The 20,103-nt window shown below is 48.3% G+C and overlaps 1 protein-coding gene across 3 annotated transcripts; it reads right to left on the bottom strand.

Annotated features, from left to right (window-relative positions):
* Positions 1 to 552: 552 nt before the first annotated feature.
* On the bottom strand, positions 553 to 18,390 carry LOC116943691 (magnesium transporter NIPA2-like). Of its 3 annotated transcripts, none has more exons than XM_032956779.2 (7): positions 18,259 to 18,390; positions 15,281 to 15,489; positions 14,676 to 14,732; positions 13,121 to 13,211; positions 12,422 to 12,582; positions 2,675 to 3,034; positions 553 to 2,334 (listed from the first exon to the last, which is right to left on the bottom strand). In XM_032956779.2, the coding sequence occupies exons 2-7, from the start codon at positions 15,417 to 15,419 to the stop codon at positions 2,057 to 2,059; spliced, it is 1,086 nt and encodes a 361-aa protein (XP_032812670.1). In that variant the 5' UTR covers positions 15,420 to 15,489; positions 18,259 to 18,390; the 3' UTR covers positions 553 to 2,056. The 3 variants fall into 3 exon arrangements, with proteins under 3 accessions (XP_032812670.1, XP_032812672.1, XP_032812671.1); XM_032956781.2 differs by lacking the exon at positions 18,259 to 18,390 and adding an exon at positions 17,858 to 17,881; XM_032956780.2 differs by lacking the exon at positions 18,259 to 18,390 and adding an exon at positions 17,849 to 17,871.
* Positions 18,391 to 20,103: the final 1,713 nt, after the last annotated feature.

Raw genomic sequence — 20,103 nt, 5'->3', positions numbered from 1 at the left:
CGCGTAGGCCGTGTATTAAACCAAGACAAGAATCCAAGTCCCGGGCGAAGCTGGGTAGGAAAGCTAGTGTAATAATAAAGTGTGGTGCCTCCAGATTCCTGTGTGTGCCTCGTTCGACACACTACAAATACACCACGTCTAATTTCTTGCTACATGTGGTTGTGAGAATTGTTGTTAAACTTACCGGTGAACTGAAACAATTATAATTGGCACTTGCACGGTGACAATTGAATTACATTGGCTGTTGGGTGGTGGAAGGTCTTGTGCCAGATTAGTTGGCCATATCAATTGTAAATTATAGCACTGGCTGCCAAAACATACAGGTTAGACTATGGCTACCAACTTAACACTTTAGAGCTTGCTCTGTTTGACAACCAGCTCGGATTGAAGCCATATACTCCGCAGTGCTGGTTCTGTCCACGTCTACTGTTACAAGCATTAACCGAGCCCTGGAGGCAAATCAAGCACCATAATGAGCAGCTTATTGTCGTTTAGCACTGCAATACACAAAATCACTAACTGTAAGGTGACAAAGTTTAGACGTTCAAATACTGGTTTACAGATATGATTTATTAAAATTACAGATTCCCTCAAAAAGATGTAAATTTTTATTTTACAATCAACTTTCCAAACATACAATTAAAAAAAATCTATTACCTCAAATCCATTTGGTCCAAAATGTAAAATTAGTCCTCAACCTTCGTACTAAATAAAATAAACGCTGAATCATACACCAGTGTGTATTGTTGAGCCATGGGCAATCTCAACAAATAAAAACAAACTCCTTTTCCAATTACAACCGTTACCAAGCAAATAATAATACAGCAAACACTTCAACCAATGGTAAAATCATTAAATTTTTATACCTAAATCAGAATAGTCCAACTGCTCTACGAGCAACCTCTGTGCACCAAGTCCCCAGTTGCAGAACAGAGACCGAGAGACCCGATGAATACATACAGGCAATACGTTTCATTGTTTCAATTGCATGGAACACTTTACACGTGCAACTCTTGGATGAATACATCAAAAGCACTCTGGCTTTAAAGCTCAAATGTAAATAATACAAAATATATAATTGAATAACAACGCAGGCTGCAATGTGATATTGTTACATGTCAACTTCAACAGCAAGATAAACCTACAGTACAAGAAACTGCTTTATGTGCACGGAAATGTAATGTGTGCTCATTGTAAGCAATGCAGCCCGATACTAAAAATATGCAACACCAAATTTTACCTTGAAAAACTGCGACTAAAATTTAGTATGTCAACGTTTACGTTTTTTTCAACATGTGTGTATATTCCATTTGTGGTGCAGTAATCTGTAAAATGCGAAGCATTATTCCATGTTGATATTCCACTACGGGTTGAAGAGATGCATGTTACAGTGTGGAACCCAGCAGAGCAATAACAGACCTCAGCCTGCTCTCCATTCATCGTCCAGCTGTAGAAACCGCGACACTGCTCTCTTAAGATGTGCAGGAGAGAGAACCGTCTGTCAAGTAGGCCTACAATGATGAATTTGACTGAATCACACGCAAACATACATTTTAATATGGGTCCTTTCATGCAGCCATCGGTGACCGGAATGAGATCATCAAACTTGCTGCAAATGAGGTCCTATTGCGTACGACTAGATGTTTTGGCTTTAAAAGGCAGTGCCGAGTCATTGCTTTGACATGGAGAGCACAGCCACTTGAGCTATCCCACCCACCCATGTGTTGCAGTTTTTCCAATGTGCAACCGTGCATGCCTCCATTGCTGGTCTCATGCCAGCATTCCATGGGTTATGTATATTGCTCCAAAATAATAACAGAAGGAATTCACAAACGTCGCTCAGTTCATTTATTGCGCAGTCAACGCTTCTCCTCTTCCATCAAGATGGGTCTGCGACGGTGGCCACGAGTTCACTCCACTGCTGACAACCGCATTGAGTTTCTGCGATGCGGCCAAGAGAGAGAGAGAGGTGTCGCGTTGCAAGGGATGCGCCCGCGTCCTTGGATTGCCATAAAAAAGGAGGCACCTCTGTGTGAGTCACCGGCGGCCTTCAAGCTCAGATGTCGAGCACGCTGCCATTGCGCCGGCCCGACGGGAAGGAGCGTGCCAAGGGGGCGTGGTGCTCCGCGGCGTCGCCGTTCAGCAAGCTCTGCCGATCGCTTGTGCCGCCGTTCGTCATTGAGGGCGCCCGATCGAATCGGCGCATGAACGTCGGCAGCGAACCGAGCGTCAGGTTGATGTCCTTGAATGCGTGCAGCAGGAAGATACCCAGGATGATGGTGAGGAAGCCGCTGATAGTTCCGATGATGTCCGCTGCTGACATGTGGTACCACTCTGCGACAGGGTGGAGCAGTGCACAGTTACTAAATAACAAACGCGTTTATAAATTACGACCGCAAAACCCGCATTTGGATAAAGTGGATAGCCCAGATGTTTGTGCGCATGCCGTGGGGCCAATTTGTTCAAATCCAACAGCCACTGTGAAAATGTACCAACGGCACTCCGTCTGCTGTAGGATATTAATACCCTCTATGTCATTTGTAACAATAAGCACTTTTGAGCAAGCAGAAAGCACCCACTCACTAGATTTAAAGACTTTTGTGCTTGCTCAGATTCAACACATGACCACCAAAATATATAGTAAACAGGTTACGTTCCACTGGGTTCACGTCACCTTTGAATAGGATGGCGGAGCACACCATGACAGACGTGGTGAAGAACACGTAGTAGATCGGTGTCACGATGGATGTGTTGAAGATGTCAAGCGCCTTGTTGAGGTAATTGATCTGCGTCGCCACGCAAGCCACGAGGCTCATGAGCAGGATCCACGTAAGCGGCTCCTTGAACATGGGCCGCCCGCCTATGGCCTCTTTGATGGCGATGCCCAGGCCCTTGACGGAGGAGACGGAGAGCGCGCCGATCACCGAGCAGATGGAAATGTAGACCAGCACGTTGGTCTGGCCGTACCGCGGGGCCACGGCGAACACCAGCACCAGGGAGGAGATGACAACCACAGTGGCAAACACGATAAAGCCTGCAGCACGCACACAGCAACAACAGGAGGCTGGTGGCATTCGCATCTAATCCAGCGGTTTGCAGACGCGGTAGGCACCGTGGTAAAATACATTGACTATGCAGTATATAACAAGGCTGCAATTGTTCATCAGGTTCCGCTGATGCTCAGTGATCTTACTAATGGCTGGAATGTTGCAGTGAACAATAGCTTTCAAATAGCTGCAATAGACACACCTTACACTAAATTTAGGCTAGGTGCAAAATTGTCACAACTTGTGCATGTTGCATATTTAATCCCTATGCACTTACAGTAGCCAGGTGGTGGTGGCTATGCATGCGGCCTGTGATCCAGCAGTGTGGAGGCAAGGGTTGGTGGATCACCGCATAAGTGTTGTGAAACTTTCCGTGGGCGAAGAGGAGGTGCTATACCCTGGCTTGCCAGAAGGCAGTAACCAGCAAGCACCATCTGTTTACATCTGTGCGAGGATAGAGCGTTGCCCCCTCGCGTGCGTGGGTTTTCTCCGGGTGCTCCGGTTTCCTCCGAATTGTATATGAAAGTCCAGTTGTCCAAAAACATCTTAAAATTAAAACCCAATACAGAACCCTCCTGACAAAAAGTCCTGTGACTCAGCGTGGCTCTCCTGGATAGATAAGTAATTTTTTGTAAGGTTTAATAAAAAAAAACACAGGTCCTATAGGCATGTCAATGCTTACAACTCATTAATAAACTGTAATTATTTTGAAACCAGCAGGCCACCCTGGTTAATACTGTGGGTATAATAACTCTAAAATATGTGTCGTCTGCTTCAAAGTGAACCTTAAACGAATCTGTGACGTCATTCAAAGAAGAGTAGACCATTGGGTGCCGGTGTCATGGTCCAAAGTTGCCAAATTTGAAAAGTTATACTGCAAAGCTACTTTACGTAGATAGAAAATTAATAGATCACGACATTTTCTATCTACGAGACTTTACCGAAAGAACCAAAGAGTATGGATTCCTGCAATCACGAAAGCTTCAAATCAAGACTGAACCGCCTCTACGGGGAGGGTTTCCATACAACTGTTAGATCTTTTAACAGACTGCGAGACAAGAAGGCTCACCTGATCGAGTCGCTCACCTTTCTGAAGAGATGCCGCGACACCAAGGTGATACCGATCGCCTTTACACTCACATCTGCTGCTGTCACTTCTCCTAATGCTAAACGGATCTTGTTCAGGACTAGCCTAGCCCTAATCTCAGAGCGAATAAGGCTGCTCCGATTTGAGCTTGATAATTTAAACAAGACTCTCACAATCTCACTTAGCATTGACAGAAAAAATTTCCACATCTGATTTGGACCATGTAGATAACATGGTAGTTTCTTCTGCCGCTTCAATGTCAACCAAATGTAAAGTTAACCTGATTGCTAAATTCAACCTCCTGTCTAAGAAGAAGTTATAGTAATAGGTTTTACCCTTTTAACTGGTACAAAAAACTGACACCTTTATTCAAGGCATCATGTCTGCAATAACCACAACACAAGCAGTCAAAATGCAAACAAAAAGACAACTCTGATAATAATATGCACTGTCCTTGAATTTGATTGGTCCACACCCGAGACGGCTTTCTTTAGAGCCTAGTCTCCACTGGTGTTGGACCAGAAGACGCCAAAAGGCGTACAACTCAAAAACAGCACACTATCAGAGTATTGAGGGCCCAGGGTGAGCATTTACATTATGAGACCTCCTTTGCCAGTAACAAGATATAGTAATAGGTTTTACCCTTTTAACTGGCACAAAAAACTGACACCTTTATTCAAGGCATCATGTCTGCAATAACCACAACACAAGCAGTCAAAATGCAAACAAAGAGACAACTCTGATAATAATATGCACTGTCCTTGAATTTGATTGGTCCCCACCCGAGACGGCTTTCTTTAGAGCCTAGTCTCCACTGGTGTTGGACCAGAAGACGCCAAAAGGCGTACAACTCAAAAACAGCGCACTATCAGAGTATTGAGGGCCCGGGGTGAGCATTTACATTATGAGACCTTTTTTTGTGCCAGTTAAAAAGGGTAAAGCCTATTACTATATCTTGTTACTGGCTGCTAGACCACCCAGATTTTATAGCCTTCCAAAAATTCATAAAAAAGGTACACCGCTCCATCCCATCGTCTCCACCATTAACTCACCCACCTACAAACTGGCCCGATTTCTGTCTGAGACCCTGCTTCCATTCACTGGCAAGACCACCTCAGCTGTACTTACCTCAGTTCACTTGGTTTCTCTAATCAAAGACATCTCACCGTCTCCAGATGATTTGCTTGTCAGTTTCGATGTAGTCTCTCTGTTCCCCAATGTACTTGTACTTGACACCATTGCAATCATTGAAGACTTATCCCAACAGGGACCGAATGTGCCAACTTTGGTGAGGCACTACCTTACCAACACTTACTTCACCTGGAATAGTACATTCTACAAACAAGATGAAGGTACCTCAATGGGTTCTCCCTTATTGCCAGTGGTAGTGAATGTTTTCATGGAGAAAAATGAGACAGATGCCATCCAGACATCCACCCTACGTCCTTCCCTGTGGAAGAGATACGTAGATGACACGTTCGTCATCTGGCCACATGGCCAACCAGCACTAAACCAATTCTTCAACCACATCAATTCTATACACCCAGCCATCACATTCACCGTGGAAGTGGAAAAGGATGGCAAGTTACCATTCCTAGAGAAGAGACCTGATGGCTCATTGGGACACTGTCTACAGGAAAGCCACCCACAAGGATGCCTATCTAAAGCCTGACTCCCACCACCATCCAGCCCAGAATAATTCCCTCATCAAAACATTACACCATAGGGCCCGTTGCATCTCCGACCACCACCACCTAGCCAGCGAGCTGGAGCACGTACACCAAGCCCTCAGGATGAATGGATATTCTGACCACACAATCCGCAAAGCTGTCTCCCCAGCGATGGGGAGACAACTATCTGAGGTACCCAATAAAAACCATCACCTTACCAAAAAGATTTCCAAAATCTTGAACAAACACAAGAACCAGGTTCGTTTCAACACAGTACACAAAATCTGTGATTTGATCCCATTTGTGAAGGATGTAATTCCTGACATGCAATACCCTGGTGTCTACAAACTAAGCTGTGACTGCGGCAGCAGTTACATTGGGGAAACGAAACGACATGTCTCGGACCGTGTTCAGGAACACAAGGCAGATCTGAAACACGATAGGACCAATACCTCTGCCGTTGCTGAACATTGTTTTAACGCTGTGGACTCACACGAAATTGATTTTTCCAAGACGAAGGTACTCTGCAAACCCACCGGCTATCATCAGAGATTTGTTCATGAAGCCATCCAGATATATAAACACAGACACAACTTCAACTGGAAAGATGGGTAAAACTGAGCAATCATTGGAAGGAAGTTATTATCCAGATAAAGTCTTAACTGACTGTGATGTTTCCATCCTACCTGCCGATGTCAGCAGTTATTTCCGACTCTCTGGTACATCACCAGGTTAAATGTCTTTACATTAACAGGCTGTCTCACTAACACAGCTACCATTGCCCCTTTATCTCGATGTGGCAGGAGCTCTCGTTTTTTAACAGACTATAATTGGCTGTGGTGTTTCTGTATATGTCTCTCTGTGTGTGTGTCTCTCACTCTGTGTCTCTCTGTGTGTGGGTGTCTCTCTGAGTGTGGGTGTCTCTATCTCTGTGTCTCTCTATATTGTGTCTCTCTGAGTGTGGGGGTTTTCTCCCTGTGTGTCTCTCTCTCTCTGTCTCTCTCTATGTGTGTCTCTCTCTCTCTCTCTGTGGTTGTCTCTCTGTGTGTCTCTCTCTCTGTGTGTCTCTGTCTGTGTCTCTGTGTGTGTGTCTCTCTGTGTGTGTGTCTCTCTCTCTCTGTATGTCTCTATGTGTGTGTCTCTCTCTCTTTGTGTCTCTCTTTGTGTCTCTCTCTCTCTGTGTCTCTCTGTGTGTGTGTCTCTCTCTGTGTGGGGGTTGTCTCTCTGTGTGTCTCTCTGTGTTGTGTCTCTGTGTCTCTGTATGCGTCTCTCTCTGTGTGGGTCTCTCTCTCTCTGTGTGTCTCTCTGTGTGTGTGTCTCTCTGGGTGTGTCTCTCTCTGTGTGTCTCTGTGTGTGTGTCTCTCTCTATCTGGCAAAAAGCCCTACCTTCTTGTGGTGCCGGACGGCAATGCTGCTGTGGACAGTGCTGTGGGGGGGAGGGCCAATTCCAATTGGCCTTTCCCCTCAGGGCGTTGGTAACCACCACAGCGGCCAAATGGGGGCTCTGGATGGGTGCGAGGGGCTGGTAGCCCCTCCAACTTCAATAAATTATCACAAAGACATGTAAAAAATATCTAATTAATAAGCTTGTACCGGAGGCCCTGGGGGGACAGGCATCTATGACGTCTCCTGGCCAAACCCCATTTGGCGGAGCCAGGAGATTGAATCTTTACCCTCGGGGCTCCTCCAGAAACAACAAAAAGCCACTACGGATGGCCACGTAGAATGTTCGAATGCTCACTGCGGAGAAGAGGCTGCCACTCCTCTGTTGGAAGCTGGACTGGTACCGCGTGGCATTTAGGAGGTCCGGTGGAACGGCTCTTGCTCCTGCCACCATGAGGGGTGGACAGTCCTCTACTCGGGGCAGGAGACTACCAAACAACAGGGAGTGGTTCTTCTTCTGAACAAAAGAATGAAGGGGACGTGGGAGCATGGCGGTGAGGTGTGGGAAGCTGTAAGCCCCAGGCTACTTTGGGCTCGCCTTCCCATCAACCCGAGGCGAGGAGTGGTGGTCGTGGTTACTTATGCCCCCATCGAAGACGAACATCCGTGGAGGGATGCAGGCAAGGACGATGAGTCAGATGCATTCTATGACCTCGTGTCACAGGTGCTGGCTAAAGTGGCCCCTCGGGATAGAGTCATCTTGTTGGGTGACTTAAATGCCCGAGTTGATCATGATGCTGGCACCTGGTCTGGAGTGATTGGAAGGCATGGGCCAGATCAGCTCAATAACAACGGTAGGAGGCTGCTAGATTTTTGTGCAGCCCATGGGCTTGTAATTACCAACATGCTGTCCCGGCATCAGCGCATCCACACAACATCATGGATGCATGCCGGGTCCAAGCAAGAACATCTTCTGGACTACATTGTGACGGAACAGCGGATGCGGGCCCATGTCCTTGACACCAGGACCTACCGTGGGGCTGATCTGCCCTTTGACCATCGACTTGTCATCTGTAAGATGCACCTGCCATTCTTCCACTCCGGTGTACACCCAGAACCCCATTCCAAGCTAAGGTGGCCTGGTCTCAGCTAGCTGATGAAAGTTGCAAGCGAGAATTTCATCATCGCTTGCGGCTGGGGTTGGCATCGTCCCCCACTCCTCCAGATGTCGAGGGTAAATGGGCGAGGTTTAGGACTATGACTCAGGCAGCTGCAATGGCTGCTTTGGGCACACGTTCCAGACCTTCCCAGATACCCTGGCTGACAGAGGAGGTGTTCAGGATGGCTTAGAAAAAGCGATTCTTACCATCTACAGCATCCCACGTCAGAGTATGAGGAGGCTTACCAAAGCCTTCGCTCAGAGGTTTCGGAGAGCCGTGAGGCACTGCAAGGATAGGTGGTGGTCGCGGGTTGCTGAGGAGATGGAGTCTGCCTCAATGGCCCGCAATCACAAATCCCTATTTAACTCCATCAAAAAAGTAACCTGCAGCGTCACATCTATTACCATTATTTGGGGAAAAAACGGTGATCCAATCTCTGACCCCCAGGAACAGGGTTGCAGATTTGCTGAGCATTTCTGTGAAGTCTTGGGAGAGGGTAAATCCCTCTACATGGAAAACATCGTGGGACAAAGTGGAAATGACCTTGTTGAGGCTGCAGTGCCTCAAATATTGGGAGGAAGAAGTCACCCCCTGTGAGTGGCTGGCTGAGGTGCCATCTGTTGAGGATGCACTAAAGGCGATCCAGAGTCTGAGACCAGGAAAGGCACCGGGCAGAGATGATCTCCCAAGCGAATTGCTGAGGGAGGGTGGCGTTTGTGCACAGACTGCCCTACATGACATCATAACAACAGTCTGGACCACTGGACGGGTTCCGCAGGATTGGAAGGATGCCCTTGTGGTCCCTCTCTTTAAGAAGGGGGACCGCACAGACTGTAACAACTACAGGGGTATCTGACTGCTCAGTGTGCTGGGAAAAGTCCTGGCAAGGATTATTCAATATCACCTTGCCAGGCACGCTGAGGTAGCGGCTTGCGGAGCCTCAATGTTGTTTCAGGAAAGGGCGGTCCTGCGCAGATGCCATATTTTCTGTCCATTTGCTACAGCAGAGGTGTAGGGAATTCCAACAAGACCTACATCTCTGCTTTATTGACCATCAGAAGGCCTGGGCTCTGGGTTGTTCTTCGTGCTTTCCAAGTCCCTGACCCTCTGCTCACGATCATTAAAGACCTTCATCATAGTGAGCGGGCCCGGGTAAAACTATGTGGCCGGGAGTCAGAGCCATTCCCTGTTCACCTTGGGGTGCGACAGGGATGTCCTCTGGCTCCCACATTATTTAACATCTTTTTCGACCACGTAGTTTGTGAAGCCTTTGATGGCTGTACCAAGGGAATTTCCATCTGGTACAGATACAATGAGAGGCTGATCGATGCCCGGGTGCGGTCAAGGGATGGCTCCCTATTGGTCAACCACATTATGTATGCCGATGATCTGATAATTGCCGCTCACTCAGAGGAGGAGTTGGAGGCGCTGCTGCTGAAACTGGAGCGTGCCACTAAGAGGTGGGGCCTTACCATCAGCCCCACCAAAGCTAAGCACCTGCCTGGGTATTTTGTACCATCGGGCAACCCACCCCCACAACTCCCAATTGGTGATGGGGCAGTTGTGGAGAGAGTGGAGAGTTTCCCATACCTGGGCAGTGTGCTCATGACCGGCTCCGGTTTGACAGCAGAGGTCTCACTCAGAATCAGTCGAGCAGCATTATATTTTCATCGGTTGCGTAACACTGTGTGGAAGCTCCCTGGTCTGTCGCTCCGCACGAAGCTTCAAGTCTTCTCGGCCACGGTCATTCCCTCCCTTCGTTACGCTTGTGAAACGTGGACCCCCCTAATGGAGCATCTTCGCCGATTGGAAACATTTAGGCTGGCTTGCCTACGATCCATCCTGGGTTTAACCAGGCTGGATTGTGTGAGGAGCTCACAAATCCTTGAAAGATCTGGGCAAAGCCCCATCGGTGAGCTCCTCCGGCAGGCAAGGCTGCGTTGGCTGGGTCATGGAGCCCACATGCCCAGTTACCGCATGCCTAAACAGCTTTTGTTCAGCCGGATAGAGGGGGATAAACGGGCGCAGCACGGGCTTGAGAAGAGATGGAGTGATGTGGTACAGGAGGATGTGGAGTTGAGTGGACTTGCCGATGACTGGTACCAGCGGTGTCAAGATCGGCCTCTGTGGAGGAAGCTCATGAAAAACGCTGCTGGGCAGTTGGAGGCAGTCGCACTCCAACAACAACGGAGGGTGGAGGAGCGACGCTCACAACAATGAGCGGAGCACCGGGTGGCTAAAGCACAGCAATTTGGCACAGTAGGGGGCACAGGTGGTGCATCAGCCAGTCATCTCAGTCAGTCGACCCGTGGCACCTGGGTCTGCCCTGTGACCTCCTGCCAGCGGGCGTTCGACACTTCACGTGGCCTCAAGGTGCACATAGCCTGGCACAAGCGTCGTGGTGGCGTCACCGCCACTTAGTGGCGAATGGCGGTTGTTGTTGTTGTGTCTCTCTCTATGTGCGTGTGTCTCTCTATGTGTGTCTCTCTGTGGTTGTCTCTCTGTGTGTGTCTCTGTGTGTATCTCTCTCTATGTGGATGTAACTCTCTGTTTGTGGGTTGTCCCTCTTTGTGTGTCTCTCTCTATGTGTGTCTCTCTCGTTGACATGCTGGTCTCTCCTCGTAGTTGCTCTTGCATTGGCACAGCCCCCGGTTGCTGGAGCCGTCTCACATTGACATGCTAATCTCTTACATTTACATGCAAATTCATCTCCAGCTCTGCCCACTTACCCTTGGGTTGAGCCCACCTCAAGCCTATATAACCTTCTTCTTGCAGTAGCTCTTTCTCCTGCCTCAGCAGTTCTCCTGCTGTGTTTGTCTCACCTGATGACGATTGCTTGTGTTGCGATCGAAACGTCGTGGTCTATTAATGTTCTATCTACGTGACTTTACCGAAAGAACCAAAAGCTACTTTAGTTGAAAATACAGAACCGTGAGACTTTCCCAAGTAAACAATTATAATTCAAACCTATCTCAGAGTGAATCTGGACCGTGCGCTAACCTTCCATGACCACCTGAAAAAGGTAGCTGCCAAGACCAAAACAAGGATCAACTTGGTTCAGAAACTGGCAAACACAAGCTGAGGTGCCACAGCACCCAGTGATATGGACATCACCGATGGCCCTCGTGTACTCTATAGCCGAGTACTGTGCACCAGTATGGACCAGGAGTAGTCACACTCGACTTGTTGATGTCCAATTGAACACTGCAATGTGGTATATCACTAGCACCCTCAAGTAGACCCCAACACCCTGGCTGCCCGTGCTGTCACCACATCTCTTCTCCACTCATCCGCCGCAACGCTGCAACCCTCTGGGAAGTCCTGCGAATCGAGGAGAACAGTCGCCTTCCCATTAATCAGGACCTCAATAACATCCCTCGTCATCGCTTAAAGTCACACTCAATGGAGTTCAAAAGAACCACAAACAAACATCTTGTGAAAGACTCAACACAGAAGATCCCTCGGTTTGATCTTCCGTGAAGCTCATGGACCACCCTAAACCACATCCAGTGCACAAACTATGGCAGATGCGGATACCTGATGTACAAATGGAAAATAACAATTCTCCAGTGTGCAACTGTGGTAATCCAGAACAGACCATACAACATATACCGATGCAAAGCCCGGTTAACAAATACGTAGGAGACATCACAGCGATACACTCCAGTAATCCTGACGTGGTTATCTGGCTTGACCACCTGAATGTGAAATTGTAGTTGTTGCTCTGCATCTACATCAGCAGCCATACGAAAGAATGATATAATGTTTTATGACAAAGTTTATGCTCGTTCGCAGTGGTATGTGTCAATATGCCATACTGGCACTTCTTAGAACACCACATACGTGCGCTGATACTCTTCAGAATGGTTCCTATTGCTAAGTGACAATGTTTCCGTAGAGGGGAAGCAGCAACAAGCATCAGCAAAAGGCTTTAATGCTGGCATTCCTACATTCCCATTTCAACCACTGCCAATACGTGTATGCAATAGATGTTTCCCTATCAACAGCTGTTGCTAAGGCTTCAAAAGCTGCCAGGTATGCCGCTGTGTCAGCCATAGCTGAGTCAGCACTCACCGGGGTCTTGCAGCTTTACAGCCATCACCTCCAGAGACTCCACCTCTTCCTCCTGTGGAGCGTGGATCACCATGACAGTGGAGCCCAACAGGCACAGCATGCAGCCCAGCTTTCCATGTAGGTTCAGCTTCTCATTCAGGTAGTACGACGACAGCACTGCACTGTGGGGTGCACGGAGACACGCAGCGACACGGCTATACATAACCACTGCACCGACATAAAACCACCAGGGAACACCAGTAACCTACCATGGATAAATATGCCAAACGTCCCGGTTGGACGGGACAGTCCTGGTTTAATAAATGTGGAAGTTCGGAACAGAAAATGGCGCGACCGTGTTGGAGGTGCAATCCGTAAAAGGAGTTCGCGATACGTGGGACAATTGTGTAGAATGCCGGAGGGCAGGTGACCGAGACAGGCGTGGAGTGGTACCTGGAAGTTGGTAGTCAAAGGGAAGACCTACAGTGAGATTGTGATATACTGTAAGAGCAGACCTTGAAGATCAAGTGTCAACATTGCAATAACTACAGATTCTTGCAGAAGTGATGCAGTGGATTTTTTTAAATAATTGGCGATGGCTGTGAAAAAATTAATGTTGACTTTGTGGCAATTCAAATTCTCCGAGAGTTTATTGCACTTTATAACATTAATGGGCTCAGCAGCTGGGATCTTGCTCTGTTTGACCAGGTGCACACTCACCTGACAAGGACACTCAGGGCACCCAGCGGAGTGACCAGTGTGGCCGGAGCAAATGCATAGGCAGCGAAGTTCGCGCCCTCGCCAGCTCCCACTGCGCAACGACACGAAAGCAACATTCATAGAGGGGGCATGGTGGTGAATGGATACGCGTTGATGGTTAGCATCTGCAAGTACGTTGGGATTTTTCTAAATATGTTCATGGCAGATTCAATTAATGCACGTGCTTCCTGTCATTTCTTAAAATGGAATTAATATTTACAATTTACTTATGTATCCAGGAAAGCCAGACTAAATCCACAGACTCTTTTCAGAAGGGTACTGCATTTGTTGTTTATGTTAATATATTTTCAGCCAGTTATTGATGAGTTGTGTTTATTATACAAGTTGGATGAAACTGGAGCATCCAAAGAAATCCCACACCTTACACTCAGGGGTAACACTGAGATGGGAAGAAATGGAGATTATATATTCTTGGTTCTTTCAGTAAAGTCAGGTAGAAGGGAAACAATAAAATAATAAAAATATAAAACAATAAAATTCTCACGAAGTTTCGACTGCAACACAAGCAATCATCATCAGGTGTGAAAACCACAGCAAGAAAAATTTGAAAAAAGTGGCGGGTTTTTTTACGTTAGCACCACGGAGAGCGATTTGGCAGTTATTCAGATGGACGAGTCCATCTATGTTCGGAAAAGAGGGGAGAGACGAAAATAATATTATGCAGTCTGAAAGCCAAAGTAAGAATGAACAATCAATTAAGACCCGAAATGGTTTATCAAATCCTTCCAATGATTGCTAAGCCAGAATCCATCTTCTCGGTTGAAATTGTCTCTGTGTTTGTATATGTGGATAGCCTCATGAACGAATCTCTCATGGTAGCCAGATGGCTTGCAGATAACCTCTGTCTTGGAGAAGTCAATGTCATGTGAGCCTACTGAATTATAACAGTGATCTGCCATGGCCGAGGTGTTGGTCCTACCGTGTTTTAGATCTGCTTTGTGTTCACGGATGCGGTCCAAGACATGTCGTTTGGTTTCTCCAATGTAACTACTACCACAGAGGCAACTTAGTTTGTAGATGCCAGGGTACTTTTTTTCAAATTTTTCATGCTGTGGTTTTCACACCTGATGATTGCTTGTGTTGCAGTCGAAACGTCGTGAGAATTTTATTGTTTTATATTTTTATTATTTTATTGTTTCCCTTCTACGTGACTTTACCGAAATAACCAATAATATGAATCCCTGCAGTCACGAAAGCTTTAAATCAGAATGGAGATTAGTTCACTTGCAGTACACCTTTTCCTGGTGAGCAAGGGTATGGCACCTCCTCGACGCCCACGGGAAGGGAGCATTACAACATCTGTGTGATCCACCAATCCTTGCCTGCATATCACAAGGCCACCTGCTGTGACCGCTGCCTGGACAATTAAGCGTGGACCACGATTAACAACCTCAAAGGAGCGAAAATAAATGCTTTGTATGTTCATACACCCTGCACTTTCACGAGTTTGTTGATGCATTTATTTTCATGTGTGGGATACACAAGGACAACTTACTGGAGAGAAGTCCAGCCCACCAAAGCCATTCCTTGAGGTAGGCATGCCCACCCTGCCCTGAAAAAACGATGCAACGCACAGGATTACAAATTCTGGGCTGAAACTAAACGTGTTCACGTATTAAGCTTTTCATATGAAACGCTTTCTATTTTCACAATTAACAAGCATGGTTTGCATTTAAAGAGCACTTACATGTGAATGCATCTCAGAGTGTAATACACAGCACAAGGAACACAACACGACACAACACGGGAACAATGGAAAAACGTACAAATAAAAACCTTTTAGTAAAGTAGGGAGGGCCATGACAACCATCAGAAGCACAATACGGCCACCGAGACCAGGGTCTCAGGTCAGTCATGGGGTTAGTGTCGGTGGTTATGGGTAGCAATAATAATGATAGGTAATCACGAGTGGTCACAGGGCCGGTGTTGTTTGATCATGGGTTGTCACGTGTAGTCACAGAGCAGGTGTCTCTGGTCACGAGGCTGGTGTTTGTCGTCACATGGAGTAACACGTAGTCACACGTAGTCACGTGGCTTTTGTTGGTGGTCAGGGGTAAGTGTGGGGCCAGGAGGCAAATGCCGTGGCTGAGGAGACACTACCTGCCCTCGTTGACCCTGTTTTCGCCAGTTTCAGAAGACCCTTCTTCTTGAGGATGTAGCTGCCCCCGATGAAGAGGCTGGAGCTGATGGCCAGGCCCAAGCCTACGTAGAAGCCGTACTTGTCCTTGCCTCCTTCCATGCTGCCGCCCCTCTGGCTGCCCAGAGTGCACTGCTACCTCCACAGCCTTGTCACTGGCTCATGTGCGATTCTGGCAGCACAGGATCATGCAATCATAATGTTTCTAATTAGTTAGCACCTCACCAGCAGAGTGGGTGGGGCGGGCAGAGTCTAGAACCCTGACGCTCTCTAGAGGTGGCATGATTATGCGACGAGAAGTGGCACAGAGTTGGCAAACATTTTCAGGGCAAGGCGTCACTGATAAGACTGTTCCTCAGAGCCATGTTATTACAGTAACCAAATAATTTAAATATACGACTACCATATTAGTTTGGATACAAATTAATTTTTATTTTTTTCCCAAACAACATCTCATTGAGATGACCTCTTTTTAAACTGAGACATGAGAACCCCACAACCAAGCAGAAAACTGGCAATCAAAAACTTTACTTTATACAATAGATCCATATGTCACCGTTGGCAAAGCCACTTATGCCACCACACCTCGCCAATGGTCCATACCGTCCGCCAGCACCCGCAGATGCTGCACAGTTGGCATGCAGCAATCGCCAATCACCAATATCTGCCCTGACAGCCTCGTGCCATCTCCTCTTAGGTTTGATATTGTGAATATTAATTTGTTAATTTTCAAAAGGAAATACTGCAGAAACTAGCCCGTAAACTGTAACCTGTCTGTAAAACAGCATCATCCTGTGACCACCGTTTTTGTGTGGTGAGGTCAACATTCAAATTGCTTTTGCAATTCTCTTGCCAGGCGTTGGCAATAACACCGATAATTCCGATACTTATGTGAGAGGCAACTATTACATTTTGCAGCCACTGATGCTATATTTTTTAAATAAATAAACTAAAAACTGTTTTTGCATTACTTTCATTGGAAGACCCATATTGCACTTTGGCTACATTTATGACTGCATTTACACGGCTCTGAGCTTGGCAAAGTCTGTTAATCATACATCGCCCCGTGTGACTGGCCGCACTGTGCGTACCTGGCATTACAAAACACACAGGACTCTGACAAATGCTCTCATATATCGAGCTATTAAAACCTACATCAACACAGGACTCTATTCTTCCATTATAAGTATTGTGTACACTCTTTGCACTAAACTTTGTCGTCCGAGTTATTCTGAGATTTAATTTATCATTCCAAAACATTCCACTAATGCTGAGCTATTATCATGCTTGACACCCCATTAGTGGCACACAATCCACACTAGGCCACTCTAGTAGTTGACACCCATCAGTGACACAGCACACACCCATCAGTGACACACCACACACCCATCAGTGACACACACTACACACCCATCAGTGACACAAACTACACACCCATCAGTGACACATACTACACACCCATCAGTGACATACACCACACACCCATCACTGACACACTACACACCCATCAGTGACACACTACACACCCATCAGTGACACACACCACACACACCCATCAGTGACACAAACCACACACCCATCAGTGACACACACCACACACACCCATCAGTGACACGCACCACACACACCCATCAGTGACACACACACACATCAGTGACACACCCCACACACCCATCAGTGACACACACCACACACACCTATCAGTGACACACACCACACACCCATCAGTGACACACACCACACACACCCATCAGTGGCACACACCACACACACCCATCAGTGACACACACCACACACACCCATCAGTGACACACACCCATCAGTGACACACACCCATCAGTGACACACACCACACACCCATCAGTGACACACACCACACACCCATCAGTGACACACACGACACACACCCATCAGTGACACACACCCATCAGTGACACACACCACACACCCATCAGTGACACACACCACACACCCATCAATGACACACTCCACACACACCCATCAGTGACACCCATCGGTGACACACACCACACACCCATCAGTGACACACACCCATCAGTGACACACACCACACACCCATCAGTGACACAAACCACACACACCCATCAGTGACACACACCACACACAACCATCAGTGACACACACCCATCAGTGACACACACCCATCAGTGACACACACCACACACAACCATCAGTGACACACCCATCAGTGACACACACCACACACCCATCAGTGACACACCCATCAGTGACACACCACACACCCATCAGTGACACACCACACACCCATCAGTGACACACACCCATCAGTGACACACCACACACCCATCAGTGACACACACCACACACACCCATCAGTGACACACCCATCAGTGACACACACCACACACCCATCAGTGACACACCCATCAGTGACACACACCACACACCCATCAGTGATACACACCCATCAGTGACACACACCCATCAGTGACACACACCCATCAGTGGCACACACCCATCAGTGACACACACCCATCAGTGACACGCACCACACGCACATAGGGACCAGACACCAGAGAGGGCGGGGACAGCAGCGTGGCCCCACCCCGTATGGGCGTGGGTGGCAACGATTTACAAATCCCACGCTGCGCGAGCGCCGCGACCCGAGTTGGCGAACTCCATTGGTCGCGTGCGGCGGGCGCCGATCGGCTGCAGCCAATGGGAGGTACGGACGCGGCGCTCGCCGCCTATCCGCGCTGGGAAATACAAAAGATGAGGAACGGAAGCGGGGACGCGGGGGACCCGGGGCGACGGAGGCCATGGCAAGCGACGAGGAAGCGGTGGCGGCTGCCGCGGCCCGCAGGCGAGACGGGCGCAGCCGTGGCGGCCTCACATCCCGCTGCGTCGAGCCCGTGCGGTTCGCTGCTCAGTGGCGCGAACGCGGAGCTCCGTCACTCACCCGCGCCTCGGCGTCTCCCAACTGCACGGCGAGGGGCGGCCCGCGTGACGTCACCACGCGGAAGCACGGCTCGCGTGGTGACGTCATCGCGATAAAAAGTGCGCGGTGACAGCGGCTGGGCAAGACTGGCGCGATGAGTCATCGCGCGGTGAGCACGTGGTGGCGTAGTGACGTCACCGCGTGCGGGCAACGTCACCGCGAAAAGTCAGCGGGTTTTTTTGGGTTAGATGGCGTAAATATAAAAGTGTCGTTAGCACCCGCCACCATCCGACACAGTCAACTAGTAAGGGTCGTCACGTAAACAGAACGTGCCAATTCGTCACGAGTACAGCACACCGATGTGTTGGAGAGCCAAGCCACAATTACAATCTGAGCACGGCGTTTCGCCAGTAATTACCCGCACTCCGTGACAGCGCTCTGGATGGTAGCACCTGCCATGCCCTTGATGAACGAGGCACCTGCCATGCCCTTGATGAACGAGGCACCTGCCATGCCCTTGATGAACGAGGCACCTGCCATGCCCTTGATGAACGAGGCACCTGCCATGCCCTTGACGAACGAGGCACCTGCCATGCCCTTGACGAACGAGGCACCGGCCATGCCCTTGAGGAACGAGGCACATGCCATGCCCTTGATGAACGAGGCACCTGCCATGCCCTTGATGAACGAGGCACCTGCCATGCCCTTGATGAACGAGGCACCTGCCATGCCCTTGACGAACGAGGCACCTGCCATGCCCTTGATGAACGAGGCACCTGCCATGCCCTTGATGAACGAGGCACCTGCCATGCCCTTGATGAACGAGGCACCTAATCTTTGTTTTTTTCGGTAAAGTCACAGATATAAGAAAAAATAAAATTACATAATCTACGACGTTTCGATTGCAACACAAGCAATCATCATCAGGTAGAGGAAACACATATCCGCAGATATATACAGACCTTAAGTAGAGGGAATTAACACAGATATACCAGGGGATACAGAGAGACGGAGCATCACAGGGTTTAGCAAAATTTGGAAACTATGTAAAGCAACACAGACGGTCGGTTAAAACACAATTAACGCATGGTCTGGTTGAATACACTATTTCAAAGATTGTTAAATTGTAAGTTGAGTGTGAAATTTAAGATAGTGATAGAATACATACCGTAGAGAGACCTATGGGGGGAGACACGCACACAGTTAAGAGGTAAAGCAGCTCTGTACCGAGGCCTTAAATAGCCAGAGATGGAGGGACTGGGTCTCAGAGACAATGGGACACAAATTAGCATGATACAAGTTGTCAGGCACACAGAGAGGGCGCCGCAGCGCACACTTAGAGACACCCAGGCACACAACTATAGGCAGAGACAGCACAGCGACATAAACCCAATTCAAGACACAAAGGCAGATACACCAGCAGAGAACACAAAGACACAGCTTTCATACCTCCCCGAAGAGGTTGTTCAAACTCGATTTGGTGCTTTCGTGACTGCAGGAATTAATCTTTGTTTTTTTCGGTAAAGTCACGTAGAAATAAGAAAAAATAAAATTACATAATATGCCGATGCCCATGACGAACGAGGCACCTGCCATGCCCTTGACGAACGAGGCACCTGCCATGCCCTTGATGAACGAGGCACCTGCCATGCCCTTGACGAACGAGGCACCTGCCATGCCCTTGACGAACGAGGCACCTGCCATGCCCTTGAGGAACGAGGCACATGCCATGCCCTTGATGAACGAGGCACCTGCCATGCCCTTGATGAACGAGGCACCTGCCATGCCCTTGATGAACGAGGCACCTGCCATGCCCTTGACGAACGAGGCACCTGCCATGCCCTTGATGAACGAGGCACCTGCCAT

Source organism: Petromyzon marinus, chromosome 18 (genome assembly GCF_048934315.1).
Source record: "Petromyzon marinus isolate PM22_M1 ecotype Great Lakes invasive population chromosome 18, UKy_Petmar_22M1.pri1.0, whole genome shotgun sequence".
Classification (NCBI taxonomy): domain Eukaryota; kingdom Metazoa; phylum Chordata; class Hyperoartia; order Petromyzontiformes; family Petromyzontidae; genus Petromyzon; species Petromyzon marinus.
Note: the sequence above shows the minus strand (reverse complement) of the source record. Positions and strands in the feature narration are given on the sequence as shown.

What these genes read in the sequence shown, in the direction of transcription:
- LOC116943691 (XM_032956779.2), bottom strand. Translation starts at nt 15,419, where the DNA reads ATGGAAGGAGGCAAGGACAAGTACGGCTTCTACGTAGGCTTGGGCCTG. An exon ending in AACAGGGTCAACGAGGGCAG is followed by an intron (nt 14,733 to 15,280) that starts GTAGTGTCTCCT and finishes TCGTTTTTTCAG; the next exon opens with GGCAGGGTGGGCATGCCTAC. An exon ending in GTGGGCTGGACTTCTCTCCA is followed by an intron (nt 13,212 to 14,675) that starts GTAAGTTGTCCT and finishes GTCGTTGCGCAG; the next exon opens with TGGGAGCTGGCGAGGGCGCG.